This window comes from Haliotis asinina, chromosome 3 (genome assembly GCF_037392515.1).
Source record: "Haliotis asinina isolate JCU_RB_2024 chromosome 3, JCU_Hal_asi_v2, whole genome shotgun sequence".
NCBI classification, from domain to species: domain Eukaryota; kingdom Metazoa; phylum Mollusca; class Gastropoda; order Lepetellida; family Haliotidae; genus Haliotis; species Haliotis asinina.
The window spans coordinates 37762800-37777169 of NC_090282.1; the positions used below are offsets into that span (position 1 = coordinate 37762800).

Genomic DNA, 14370 nt, shown 5'->3' on the forward strand with positions numbered 1-14370 from the left:
CCCCATCAATATTAATATTATCTGATGGTGGTCTCTAGAATGATTGAATCTGGACAAGGCAACCCAGTGATTGATATTATGAGCAAATTTCAACATAATTGTGTGCACACCATCTTTGATATTGACAACTCAGTTCAACTGGGTGTACCTGTTCTGAGCTCAACAAGGATGTTATGGCAACAAGAGTTATCCCCCTTTCTCTGCTCCTGCTTCAATGTTGAAATGACATTTCACCATTCACAACATGTCCTTGCATTACTTCAACAAATTTTGATTTTAACATGTAGCCTGCTTGGCTGAAAAGAGGGAATTATTTTATGTCAACAGTGGTTTAATTAGTGGCTTGGGTTTTCCCCAGAGCAGTAAGATTAGTGTTTACATATGTCTTAGAGACATGCTGTTCCTCTTCATGAGAATTGAAATTGGTTTTGTAATCACTTGTCAAATGTTTAATTAACTTCCTGTTTATGCATTATCTGTTTTGAACACTCATCAAAGGACATTGGGACAATTGGTCTTAGAAGTTTTACTATACTTACACTTGTGAACAGATATGCTAAACTGGGCAAGGAAATGTTCAGAACATGTAATATGTATTGTCCTTTTTATGAACTTGCTTTTTTACACGATAAATACTATTACTACAACTACCAAGACTACCACTACTACTAGTGGTGGTCCGATGAATTGAGATAATCGAAGGCTGGTCCCAATGACTAAACAACCAAGGAGTTGATCATGTTTTCTCATAATTGAATACAAACAATTTTGAAGACTTTTTTGCATTAACAACATTTTTCCAAAGGTTGATTTTGTTTGTTGCATTTGTTACACTACAAGCTTGTTCCTTGTCATGACTGAATTTATTGACTGACTCCAGGAAATTTATGAACAATACTGCAGAATATGGTGTTCAACAACAAAGTGTTGTTCAACAACAAACACTACTGCTACGACCATATTGCTGAGTGCGGCGTTCAACAACACACACTACTGCTACGACCATATTGCTGAGTGTGGCATTCAACAACAAACACTACTGCTACGACCATATTGCTGAGTGTGACGTTCAAAAACACACAAATACTACTAAAGTACTGTCAGAAATAGAAAAAAACAGTTTTTGGGCGGTTACTCTGTATCCCAAAAATTTACACAACTGCAAATAGGATATGTCCAAATAACTCAATTCAGCCTTACTGGGCATTTAGTGGGATACATAAGAGGTTATCCAGAAAAACATGTTTACTTGTAAAATCAGGCAAAACTTGGAAAAATATGACTAGCTGCCGAAAACAGAGGATCAGACTATAGATGACAATAGGACTGGATAAATTGTAAATTGTTTTGACATGCCGTGTCCTTCCACAGTTTTATTCCCCTAAGGGATTATCATATATTAGCTGATATCTCTGTCCCCCAGTCTGACCCCAACCATTGTCTGCTACACCCGTCCCGGTTTTTCTATTGAGATGACCCCTCCTACTTGTTTCTCTTTATAGTGATAGCGAGACTCATTGGTTTCTACATCATTAATAGTTTCAGCATGAAAGTTATTACATTGTACACCAGTTATCGTTTATAATGAAGCTAAGTCCGATTTCAAAATCGGCATTTAAAAAGCATCCTTTGTAATACAATATCATCGCACACTAATTTGCATAAAGCCATGGTCTTTCAAAATAAGTTGCTTTGTTCATTTCTGCACTCACCTCTCCTCCTTTACTTACATTTCCTAGCTCTCTACCACTGGAACTGTAGTTAGGCCGAACTTAGTTTAATAGATATTTCACACTTTCACATATCAACTATATAAATTGTACAGACAAATGTGGAAAAAAACTTTTTCCTATTTCAGACAGTACTTTACCATGACTATTGCCACAATCACCAAGCAAACAGGGGTTTTAGGAGTCACCTATTAGTCTGTTAGTTCAATCACCAAAAATAACTATTGTGATATTTTAATATGCAGAATGAATCATTGTCACCACCTGCAATGATCCTGCTTCCGTTTGATCCACCGATGGCCATCCTCAGTGCACAGGGGTACCCTGGGTGGTAGATGACAGTAGGCACCATGGAAGACAGAGGGCGCTTTGGTTCGCCTGGCTCAAGGAAATTATTCTGAAAACAAATGTACACTCTCTGAGCTTTCTCTTCGTAACAGTGACTGAAGAGTCACATGAAAGTGATACAGTTTCATAGAGCTATCAGAAAACAAATCAAAATGCAAGTGAATCTGGGATTTTAACTCACATAGTTTTGAATGAAGGAAGGAACTAGTGGATCAGCAATTAAAGGAATAAATAGGTGACTGAATCTGAAACTTGACAGGTGTTTGTGATTCAAAATATAACAGAAGCCATCATATCTGAACAACTTAACAACAAAGATGCAATCACTATTAGTTGAATGACCTTGACCTTCAATATCAGCCATGAACTGCCTTGAGATCATGTTTTTAAAGTAACCTAAAATTCCAGTATGAACTCCCCCTAAAATGTGTATACACAAGCTTTTTTATGATATCTACGTTGGGTTAAACTGAGCATAATGTTGTCAAATGTAAGAATATTACTTCATACAAACTATAGTTGTCTTACACATAAGAAGTCTCCACAGAATACTATGTGAAACTGATTACAAGATATTTACAAGGGACAATTTCACACAATCCTCATGCATTGAGTTAGTGACCTCATGTGCACCTCAACTGAATCCGAAAGATATATCTTAAGCAACTCCAAAATTGAACAGTATTGTTGAGTGACTGCTTTCCAAGTAGGGCAACACCTCAAACCCTTAGAGTTGGTTATGCTTTTTAGTATACAATACCACACACAAGATCCAGAGACAATGTTGTCCCTGTGCCTGAAAGTGAGTCATACTGACATTGTAACTTACCTTATTTGGAGGAAGGTCTTTGACACGAGTGAAGTTTGGGAAGGAAAAGTCGGACATTTCATTGTTGAGTAAAATGCCTGTTGTTGTAGTGACCTTTGATCCAAATATATCGTTGATTGTCCTTGAACATATCAAAATCATTTACAATGCATTACTAATTCTTGCATTTGGCTGTTCAGTAGTTTATAACTGGGGTCTTTTCACATGCTCCCTGTTAAATCTTTTACAAGTTTATAGAGATTTAAATACATTCATTAAAATTTTGAACTTTCCTTTCTCATTACATGACGAGATGTCACTTTCTGATCTCCTGATGCCCACGAACAGGAGAGTCTGGATAAAACAGTGATCAACACCATGAAGATCAATTTACGCAACTGGGATATGAAGACATGTGTCAACCAAGTCAGTGAGTCTGATCACATGACCCTGTTAGGTGCATCTTACAAGAACCACGCTTACTGAACATCAATTCTATCCCAGATGTTCACATGTGCATCAATTGTGAAAGTGAAAGGGATTGCCTTATACATCGGATCGCCTTAAACGTATGATTGCCTTATCCAAAATGATATATGATACTCACGATGTAACAGAAACCATGAGTTCTGATGTGTCAACAACAGACAGATGGGTTGTGCCTTTGTTTACCTCTGGAGCATACAAAGGATGGTAGTGGGAGATTGGGTGAGTATCATTGTCAACAAGATTGGCCAGCTCAATGGCATATTTTTTTCTGCAAACCAAGACAAAAAGACATCACAAAATGGTAAATAAAAATGCTCCATACCAAATGTTTAATAAACTATTTTAGTCCTCAGTAAGAATTGCACAAATATATGTGTCTCTATAATGTACATGCTGTTTGGGTTGAACATATAGAGGAATACAACCTCTATCATTTTAAAACCCTTCAAGCCAGATTTGTCATTGCTCGGGATGCTACAATAGAATGAGCATGCACTCTCTCTCTCCCCCCACCTTCCCCCGACCTTCCCCTGACCCCTTCAAAAAAGCAGTATCAAATACGGAATGGCATACTTCATGCCATAATGAATTCTGATGGTTTTTCCTGATATTCCTTAATGTCCAATAACAACGCCAAGCAGGCAGAAGATTTACACTTAAAAAGTAAATGATTACGTTTAGTGATGTTCACTTACAAATTTCAAGCTTCTACTGCCCAAATCTGGAAAAACCTCATGCTTGTTTTGGGATATCATTGTTTCTGATGTCATTGAATCAAGCTATATTACAAAATATGTGCTTACGCAATAATATTCAAGGAAGTGTTCCTCATGTTGGGAACAAAGTCAGGATCTCCAAGCAGACCTTGGTGGGCGTAGGCATATTTGAATATCTGAAAAACATGTTGAACCATTACACTACAACTATGCTGGACACTGTCCTTGCATAATGGGATCAGTATTAATGTCAAAGAAGAAATATTTTACTTAGTGTATACACATGTCCTTATTATATTCATGAGCAAAGACTGATTGATTGATTGATTGATTGATTGATTGACTGATTGATTGATTGATTGACAGTTGTTTAATACCACACTCAGCAATATTCCAGCTATATAGTGGTTGTCTGAAAAAAATTAAGTGTGGACCAGAAAATCCAGTGATCAACAGAATGAGCACCATACTATGCAATTGGGATACAATCTCCATGTGTCTGTACCACACTGTAATCTATCATACCATGGTAGGTGGGGGTATATTGTGGTATATGATCTGCATGTGTCTGTACCACACTGTATCACTATCATATCATGGTAGGTCCATGTTGTCATGGTGTATCATCTGTACGTGTCTATATCACATTTTACCTCTATCATATCGTGGTACGTTGATGCATCACTGATGTTGGCCTGGGTCCAGTTGAACCTCTCCATCATGTTCAACATAAGCAGCAATATCGGCCCGGATGTTGGCGCAGGCAGCGTCACAACTGTGCTGCCTGGAACAGCAGAAATAATTCCATCAGAATGGCTAATCAGCTGACTAAAATTTTCATTTGTACCACCCAGTATCCTCTCCTTCCAAGAGCTGAAGACATGCCAGCTACAGATCTGATGCACACAGACTATCACAAGAGTTAGTGCCATGATGGTTTTAGGAAACAAGTAAGTAATTTCTGAAAAGTGGACTGGAAAGTGTTCAACATAAACTTATACTGATATGTGTAGTTGTGGGAAGATAACTGTTGTATGATAAAACACTGTTACATGAGCTAACAGTGTTACATGAGACAACAGTTACATGAGATGACAGTGTTGCATGAGATGACATTGTTATTTGAGATGGCAGTGTTACATGAGATGACAGTGTCACATGAGACCTTAGTGTTACATGAGACCTTAGTGTTGTATGTTCCATGAGACAACAGTCTTGCATGAGATGCCAAAGGTACATGAGACAACAGCATTACATGAGACAACAGAGTTACATGAGACAAAAGTGTTACATGAGATGACGGTTACATGCGATAACAGATTTGCATGAGATGACAGAGTACATGAGACAGCAGACTTAGATGAGACAACAGTGTTACATGAGACAACAGTGTTACATGAGGCAATGTCACATGAGATTACAGTGTTACATAAGATGGCAGTGTTACACGAGACAACAGCGTTACATGAATCAACAGTGTAAAATGAGACAGGAGCGTTACACAAGAAGACCATGACGCCATGTGGTGTAGATACCTCTGAAGGAAGTCGTCAGAACCTGTCTCTTTATGACCTGGTAGTTGGCCATGTCCGCCATGGTCATCACTCCGCCACGATCCTTCACCTGCAAGAAGAGTATCCTCAGTCTTTGAAGGTGGAGATGCTTTCAGATTATCTATTACTTTTAACATCAAGAAGAGTGATCTGTCAAGTGTTATAACATTGGGTGACTGCAGTAATAGTAAACATTGCTAAATGCTACATTACTGAATGATAATCAAATGAATCATTAATACAGACAATCAAACACCATTAGATTGTTAATTCAAAATAAGTTCTCTACCTCCACCAATACATCTTACTATTATTCATAATTTAAGCTTTAATATAGAATACTAGTATATGGTCAAGTGCAAAACTGCTACAAGTTGGGTATGTGCATGAGCACATATGTAAACTTTCATTGATAAATACATAATTTGTATTATTTCATTATTTATTAGTTATTATGACATTATTACGGCTTGAGTGCTTACAGCTTTGACGATAGATTTTGCAATTTCTCCCTTGTAGAATTCATCAGCACCCTTCTCTGCTATGGCATCCAGTGTTTTGGCAAGGTCTGGTCTCACAATGAATGTTCCCTGAGTCACAAACTGATTGTTTCTCACATATAGCTGCCCCAGTAGTGTCCCTTTAAAGTCGTCGACCTTGAACTTGTTTTTCAGTACATCAGCTGTGAGGGGATGGAAGGTGAATGTCACTGGTTGTCATCCGTCCAAAAATAATGTGTCCCAAAATATGCTGAGCATACTGTTTCAAATGCATGGACAACTTCCTGAGACAAGAGTGCATGCTAACCCATACTGGACAAAAATAGTTAGGGATATATGCAAATTATGAATAATGATCCATTTATGCATTGACACACTGATGAAACATAAATCATAGAAAATACAAATATCCCTAGCTTATTCTGTCCAGTATATATTGAAGTCAACTTTCTACCATTGCTATTTCGTGAATTTCTTATCTGTGCTTATAGTGGCTCAACACACTGTGGAACACAAATTGTCAGCTTTTAAAAATATGACATCCAATCAGACTACCTGTCATAAAGATGACTACTATAGCAGGTGAATCAGATAACAAAAAATGTTTGTTGAATTTCATATTCTTCTGACAAACAAAATACCAGATAACCACAGTAAAGATACTTATGACTGCCATACTTTGTTCCATTAAAATCAGAGGATGAGTCAGACAACATACCCTAGAGTAACCTAGACACTACACAGTATCATCCATCCATCCATCCATCCATCCATCAGTTCATCCCTATTTCACAGAAGACACTACTTTAGGATGTGAGTGCCACAACAAAACACGGTGCGCCTCGTGGCAGCTAGAGTTGTATACTCCCAACGGAGTTGAGATTGACATCCAATGATCAAGGGAACCATATACCAGCACCTTGACCAAGCACTAGATGCATGGATATGTGCGCTATATAAATATCCTGTAATACTTCAGCCTCCATGCTGTAGGAGGTGAGTTTGAGCGGGAGTGGGTGGTGGGTGGTGGGTGGTGGGTAGGTGGTGGCTGGTTGGTGGTAGGCTCACTAAAACTTAACTCTTCATTTCAGTTGTTGTGTTGAGCATCCAGTTGTTTGACAGTGAACAGTGAAGTTTACACGCAAATTGATAAAAGTATTAGAAAAATACTGAAAGAACATGCTGATCTTGCAAATTTGGCTAATGGATCTAATGACGTGTGATCAGTCAATTCATACCTAAGCTAAGAAAAGTAGGTTTAAAAGGTGAGTGTGCAAACTTGACTTTGAAACATGTGTAAAGTCTGTGTTGGTTACGAAAGATGAAGTCTCACATTTCATATTGAAACTCCGTGATGATACTCTGCCTTACTATCAACACCTACCCAAATCACGAGTGACGTTGAATCCTTTCCTTGCCAGATCAGCAGCAGGCAGCACTACCTCACTCCACGTCAACCTGAGGGAACAAAGTGTCATAAAGTGTCGCAGATATATTTGTGAGATGATAACTCTGTGTCATCAACTAGGTGCACTTGAAAGATACCTGTGAAGATTAGGTTTAGAACTGATTCTCATAAGAAGCAGCTCGGACGGTAAGGCTCACTAACTTGCTTGACACATCATCGGTTCCCAATTGCGCATATTGATGCTCATGCTGTTAATCACTGGATTGTCTGGTTCAAACTTGATTATATACAGAATGACGCCAAACAGCTGGAATATTGCTGAGTGCGATGTGAAACTGAACTCAATCACTCACAGTTACTTAGAAGACCGATCAACACTGAAGAAGCCATATCATCACTTTCTCCAAGAACACTATGACACCTTTACACAGAAACAACATCATGACTCAAGGTAGCTTGCAATCAACAAATCAGTAAGTCTGACAACCTGATCCACTTTGCGCCTCTAACGATGAGCATAGGTTGTGAAAAAAACAATTCATCTTGCTGTCTCTTTCTTGATGAGACAAAATATTATGAGATTTTTGGGGGAGGGTAGCCTAAGTGTTAAAGTGTTTACTTGTCACACTGGAGACCCAGGTTTGTTTCCCTGTATAGGTACAATGTGTAAAGCCCATGCCAGGTATCTCCTACTGTTATCTTAATGAAGCATTGCTAAAAGCAGTGTAAAACTAAAGTCACTCACTCACTCACTTGCTCACTTGCTATTTATGAGCATGACAGTTACCACAAGAAAGTGAGCACTTCATAGATTTGCTTTTACATAACAATCAAAATTCCCTTCATTTTTAATAGTGCATAACAGGGGCTAATTTCACGAAGCAACCTTTACTAAGGCTAACCTTAACATTCTTTAAATCTGCACTAAGGTTACCTTAGCGACTTACGATCACCTCAGTCAAGACACTTTACTGTCACTCCAGTTACAGTTCCAACAGGACACTTTCATTTCATGTAGTCCACATACTTGCCAAAATCCTTGTGGGCCATCTCCAGACCCCGGAGTTCTCCTGGAACCGCCACAGCCTTTCCGCCCTGCAACCAACACAGTACCTCATGAACTTATCCTACTTGTTTGTACTTAATAATTGCATGTGGGGACATGGAGGATGTGCTGGCTAAGGCACCAGGCTAGTGATCCAGTGTGCTTTAGATGACAGGATTGAGCCCACCTGTGACCATACATAAAAACCTTGGAGTCCAATTTACGTGCGGCCACTTTCAGTGTGTGCAGTACACAACCCTGTGCACTTAAAAGAACCCACACACATGTTGGTATATGACCAGATGGTGGCCACATGATTACATGCAAAACACCTAGTTGCGGGTACAGCAACGTGTAGTATATGGGTACCTTGAAAGGATGTACAAGCCACATTAATTCGATGTGCCTAGTGGCTGCAAGAGTTGAATGGTCCCAAGGGAGTTGAGACTGACAATGACAAAAATAAAATACTACTGCATCTATGCCAGTGAACATCACACTGTGCAACTGCGATACAATGACATGTATCAATCAAGTCATCATACCTGACCATCCCACACTGATTGGTGCTTCTTGAAGACCTTGTAACATATTGTTGTCACTTACGTAAGAAAACTAACATATTCATAAGAAGACTTACTGGCAAACAAGGATAAGTTGAGCATCGACTTGATAACTGACCCGTATTAGCATGTATGATTGCTGCCCTAGGCACTTGCCATTGTGATCAGGTGTAGTTGCTACACTGACCATGTGAGGGTCTTATGCAGTTAATCATCATCATGCTATGCACATGCACTACCCTTCCATCTGCTCTCCCTTTCACAAACCAAATGGTTTTGCTCATTGTTGTGCACCTTTGACCTCTAGTGAACATGTTCTTTGCATCAGTTCAACAACTAATACATGTATTTGTTTGCCAGTATATTTTTGCCATGCCTGACACAAAAATGATGCAGAGTTTTCACAAGCTGCTCTGGTAACAAACACTACTGCTATTTTGAATCTAAATAAAATTTGTTTCCAAGGAACACAAATTATTCCTTTAGAATAACCCAAACTATCGAAAAACATTAGTTCCCCAAAAGATCTCTTCATGTGCCCAGGTCCCTGAGGACAATTTGTACAGTTTTGAAGATCCACTCCAAAAATGACATCATGCACCGGTAGACAAATTGACGCACAGACCCTATACATCACAATGCTCCCTACAAAACACACTGAAGTGGACAACGATGAATGATACATACAGCAACAACAATATTAAAGCAAAAACAGTGTGATGCTACCAAACAGAGGCTTAAGGAGCTAATGAAACTGTAAAACGACAGAAATGTGTGACTGACCGACATTGTTGACTCTCTTGTCGGGAAGAGGGAATCCTTGGCTGCTCTGGGTGATGTTTCACGGAAGTCATAGGCAGTTGACTGCTTTATCTTGTGGTCATAAACAAGCATAAAACCACCACTGAAATTAGGTCAAATTAAGCAGTTAAATATGTAAACAGAATATAGGGGTTTGGGAAAATGTAAACGAACACAAAACTTAAGAAAACATTATCAGATCATATGCAGTCTTTTTGCATGCTGAAAATACAGCCACCCTTGACTGAAACCCATATTTCAAATGTATGCATTTACTCTACTCTTACAAAAAATGAATTCAGTCGGGACAGATACTGTCTACATCCATAATACAGATATGGTAGCAACTCAAGGTTCTTGAACTCACATTCAACTACCCTGACCCACTTCCTGTCTACATCCATAATACAGATATGGTAGCAACTCAAGATCCTTGAACTCATATTCAACTACCCTGACCCACTTCCTGTCTACATCCATATTACAGATATGGTAGCAACTCAAGATCCTTGAACTCACATTCAACTACCCTGACCCACTTCCTGTCTCTATCCATAATACAGATATGGTAGCAACTCAAGGTTCTTGAACTCATATTCAACTACCCTGACCCACTTCCTATCTCTATCCATAATACAGATATGGTAGCAACTCAAGATCCTTGAACTCAAATTCAACTACCCTGACCCACTTCCTGTCTACATCCATAATACAGATATTGTAGCAACTCAAGGTTTTTGAACTCACATTCAACTACCCTGACCCACTTCCTGTCTACATCCATAATACAGATATGGTAGCAACTCAAGGTTCTTGAACTCACATTCAACTACCCTGACCCACTTCCTGTCTCTATCCATAATACAGATATTGTAGCAACTCAAGATCCTTGAACTCACATTCAACTACCCTGACCCACTTCCTGTCTACATCCATAATACAGATATGGTAGCAACTCAAGGTTCTTGAACTCACATTCAACTACCCTGACCCACTTCCTGTCTACATCCATAATACAGTTATTGTAGCAACTCAAGATCCTTGAACTCACATTCAACTACTGTGACCCACTTCCTGTCTACATCCATAATACAGATATTGTAGCAACTCAAGATCCTTGAACTCACATTCAACTACTGTGACCCACTTCCTGTCTACATCCATAATACAGAAGTGGTAGCAACTCAAGGTTCTTAAACTCACATTCAAAGTACAAGGACTGTGACCCACTCAGGTTCTTTAACGCACACTGACCTTGACTGTGACCTACAGCACTATCATAATTCATGATCAAACCTCAGTAAAATCACACCTTTACCCCTGTTTGTTACTTCTCTATGTGAAGATGTGATGGACGGTCACATCAGGCAAACACTCACTAAATTCTGACTTCAGATCTTAAAACGGATGTTGGGCTTTTTGCAGAAATCAGGCTTAGTGGTACAGTTAGGAGTTTTTGTTGTCATGGTGCTCAGAAACTAAAAGAAATAGGTACGCTATCTGAAAATGAGAGATTTGTCCAGATAGACGATGGTTGAGCCGGTATTGATTGAAAGCTGAGTATGTCAAGGGCGCAGAGACACAAATTCAACTCTCAATCAACAGACTTGCCCATCATCTATCTGGACAAACCTTGTGTGACTGGATAGTATAACTGCTTTGTACCATACACACATTGCATGTTTTCCAAATTTATGTGGAATGATTCAATTCTAAATCATTCTGTGTCGCACAGCTGCAATATCAAATCACAAGTGGGATGACACCATACATGACTTACACTGTCACAAATAATGGACGCGGTTGAAAGTAATGGTCAAAAACATGATATCAAGAATTCTCATTAAAAAAAGCAATAAATGTCATTTTGTTCTGGTTTGATTTTAAGAGGTTTACATTTGATTGAGACAGGCAGGATGAAAATGATTTATGTCCGTGGGAAAAGTAGGCCTGGTTTGCTAACTTGTAGTAAGCCAATGAGATAGCCATGGTCAAAGGGTGCTTGAAGCTGTGGTGTATACTATTAGATAAACCATGGCTAAGATCAAAGGGGCTGCTGCCAGGGTATGGTGCAAGAGTGCATAAAGGTTCAAAAACATGATGGCAAAAACTTAACATCTACATTCAGACAGGGTTCTTTTTGTTTGTTGTGAGAAAAGACAGGTTCATCTGAGACATGAAGCCTTGAAGCTGTTTTTGCTGATGAGAGTGTTCATCTTTTGCAACCTCCTGTGATCAGATCTTCAGGTAGAGAGGTATCCAAATGTCGTTGGAATGAGTTATATGATAATGATTACTGCACATGATCCAGAAGCTGAAATTACTACTTCACAGATCTGCAATATGGCCATTGGTTCTTGGACTTGCTGGACCGACAATGAAAATTTCCTTAACCTACCTGACAAATATCCATGACATGGACTAGCACTCACCCTCCAAGTCCTGAGCTATGAGAGTTGACCACACCCAGGCACAACAGTGTTGTCACTGCAGCATCTACAGCATTACCCCCCTTCTTGAGGATCACCAGGCCCATGTCCGAGCAGACGCCAACATCGGAGGCCACAGCAGCGTGTTCACCAATCTATATCATACAGAAGAGGCAGAATGCATATCACTTGAACAATTTCAACAAACTGGATGACATGTCCATACACACACTCATCCCCATCAAAAGAAATGGTTCATATTGACTGGACTAATAAAATTGGCTTATATATACTGCAACCACATATGTGATGATACAGTATTTACTGTAACTTTGTTTGTTTCTTTAACACCGCGGAATTCCAGCTTTATGGTGGTGGTCTGTTAATAATCAGGAACTGGATCAGACAATTTACAACATGAGCATTGATCTATGTAATATGATGACACGTGTCAAGCAAGTCATTGAGTCTGACCAGTCCATCCTGCTCATCGTCACTTATGACAGGCAAGAGTTACTGAAGATCCAGTTCTAACCTGGATCTGAATGGCTACTATACAAGCTGAGATAACTGAGTTGGTCATACCTGTGGTGGGCCAAGGTAGATGGTGAGGATGAGGGAGACGGTGACAGCAACGGCAAACACTATAGTGGAGACAATGATCACACGCAGGCTGAAGGACTGTAGTCTGGCAAACACAAAAGAGGAAAATTGAAAATTTCTACAATAAATTGTACATTATATATTTAGCCAACTATGCATTTTATCCTTTCTCAATCCAGGAGTGGGAAATGGTTCTAGAACTAAGATACCAGCTTTAAAGACACATGACCAGAACACACTCAACTGACCACCATGGTCACCACCTTAGTCACCATCTTAGTTACATACAATCAAGTCTCATTAATCCGACATCGCCTGTTGCACACCAATTTGTCTGAGAGGTTAGTATTGCTGTCAATCCAATGGCAGGAGTCTATTCAACAAGGGCTGACACCTTTCAGTACTCACTTGTGGTCTGCGGTGACCAATGAAGTATGGCGCATGGAAGAGATATCAATGGTTGTTGATATATCTTGATCTGTCAATGTATGTTGATTCCTTGTTTGGTGTATATTGATTACTTACAGATCAGTTAATGTATGTCGAACCAACAATCTATGTCCGTTCATTGATGGTCCTTTGACTGATGCTGGTCAATCATCTGACCCATGTGGCTGACCAGTCAATGTATGCTGATCCCTTAATTCACTGATGCACTATTGACTGATGCTGGTCAATCAGTTGATCAATGTGGATCAGTCAATGTATGTTGATCCCTCAATTCACTGAAACTTCATTGACTGACACTGGTCAATCAGTTGATCTGTGTAGATCAGCCGATGACAGTTGATCATTCAGTTCATATCGATCCCTTGATGTAGAGACTTGTGAATTTCAGTCAGTACACTACGATGGGTGTCCCAAGACTACGACTGATGACCTGAGATGGCTTGCAAAAAGAATGACATCAGCAGAGATCACTCAAGTGGGGGGACTACAGCGGTGAAGGCAGGACAGATGACTGGGAACTGCTGATGACATACCATCAAATACTGATCCAGGGGTTGAAGTAACTTTAAAACAAGTGTTTGCCACTAATGTGCCAATGTCCCTTGCTGGTACAGAAGACAGTAATATTTATAACACATTCACTACTGTTTACTGTTTGGCCATACACAAGATTGGTGAAATGACAGGCAAAATCACCTAATACAGGCTGTTGACAAAACTGAAGACATTGGTTGCAATGTTTTATGAGATAGAAGTTTGACATAAGTTTGAAAAGTGAACAAAGTATCGTAGTCACATTGAAAATAAGATCAAGGTCACCAAAATCAACTAATGTCTGTCTAATCCCCAAATGTAGGCTGTCACCAAATCTGAAGACATTGGGTACAAAAGTGCATGAGATACCAGGCTAACAAGAGCTTGAAAAGT

At 39.4% G+C, this 14370-nt stretch overlaps 3 protein-coding genes across 3 annotated transcripts in view; all 3 read right to left on the reverse strand.

Moving 5' to 3' along the window:
* The window catches only part of LOC137277953 (uncharacterized), a 182576-nt gene that overhangs the window by 70854 nt on the left and 97352 nt on the right, over nt 1-14370 (reverse strand). The window lies entirely within an intron of this gene.
* The window catches only part of LOC137277950 (uncharacterized protein DDB_G0284459-like), a 156385-nt gene that overhangs the window by 32147 nt on the left and 109868 nt on the right, over nt 1-14370 (reverse strand). The window lies entirely within an intron of this gene.
* LOC137277949 (glutathione hydrolase 1 proenzyme-like) overlaps nt 1-14370 on the reverse strand; it is a 29186-nt gene that overhangs the window by 2471 nt on the left and 12345 nt on the right. The window contains exons 3-14 of the mRNA XM_067809964.1: nt 12976-13078; nt 12394-12545; nt 9944-10064; nt 8580-8647; nt 7529-7602; nt 6127-6326; nt 5627-5714; nt 4745-4875; nt 4179-4267; nt 3494-3643; nt 2908-3028; nt 1995-2127 (exon numbers count right to left, since the gene is read on the reverse strand). Of these exons, the coding sequence (XP_067666065.1) occupies nt 1995-2127; nt 2908-3028; nt 3494-3643; nt 4179-4267; nt 4745-4875; nt 5627-5714; nt 6127-6326; nt 7529-7602; nt 8580-8647; nt 9944-10064; nt 12394-12545; nt 12976-13078 (1430 nt within the window). The remainder of the gene's footprint in view (nt 1-1994; nt 2128-2907; nt 3029-3493; nt 3644-4178; nt 4268-4744; nt 4876-5626; nt 5715-6126; nt 6327-7528; nt 7603-8579; nt 8648-9943; nt 10065-12393; nt 12546-12975; nt 13079-14370) is intronic.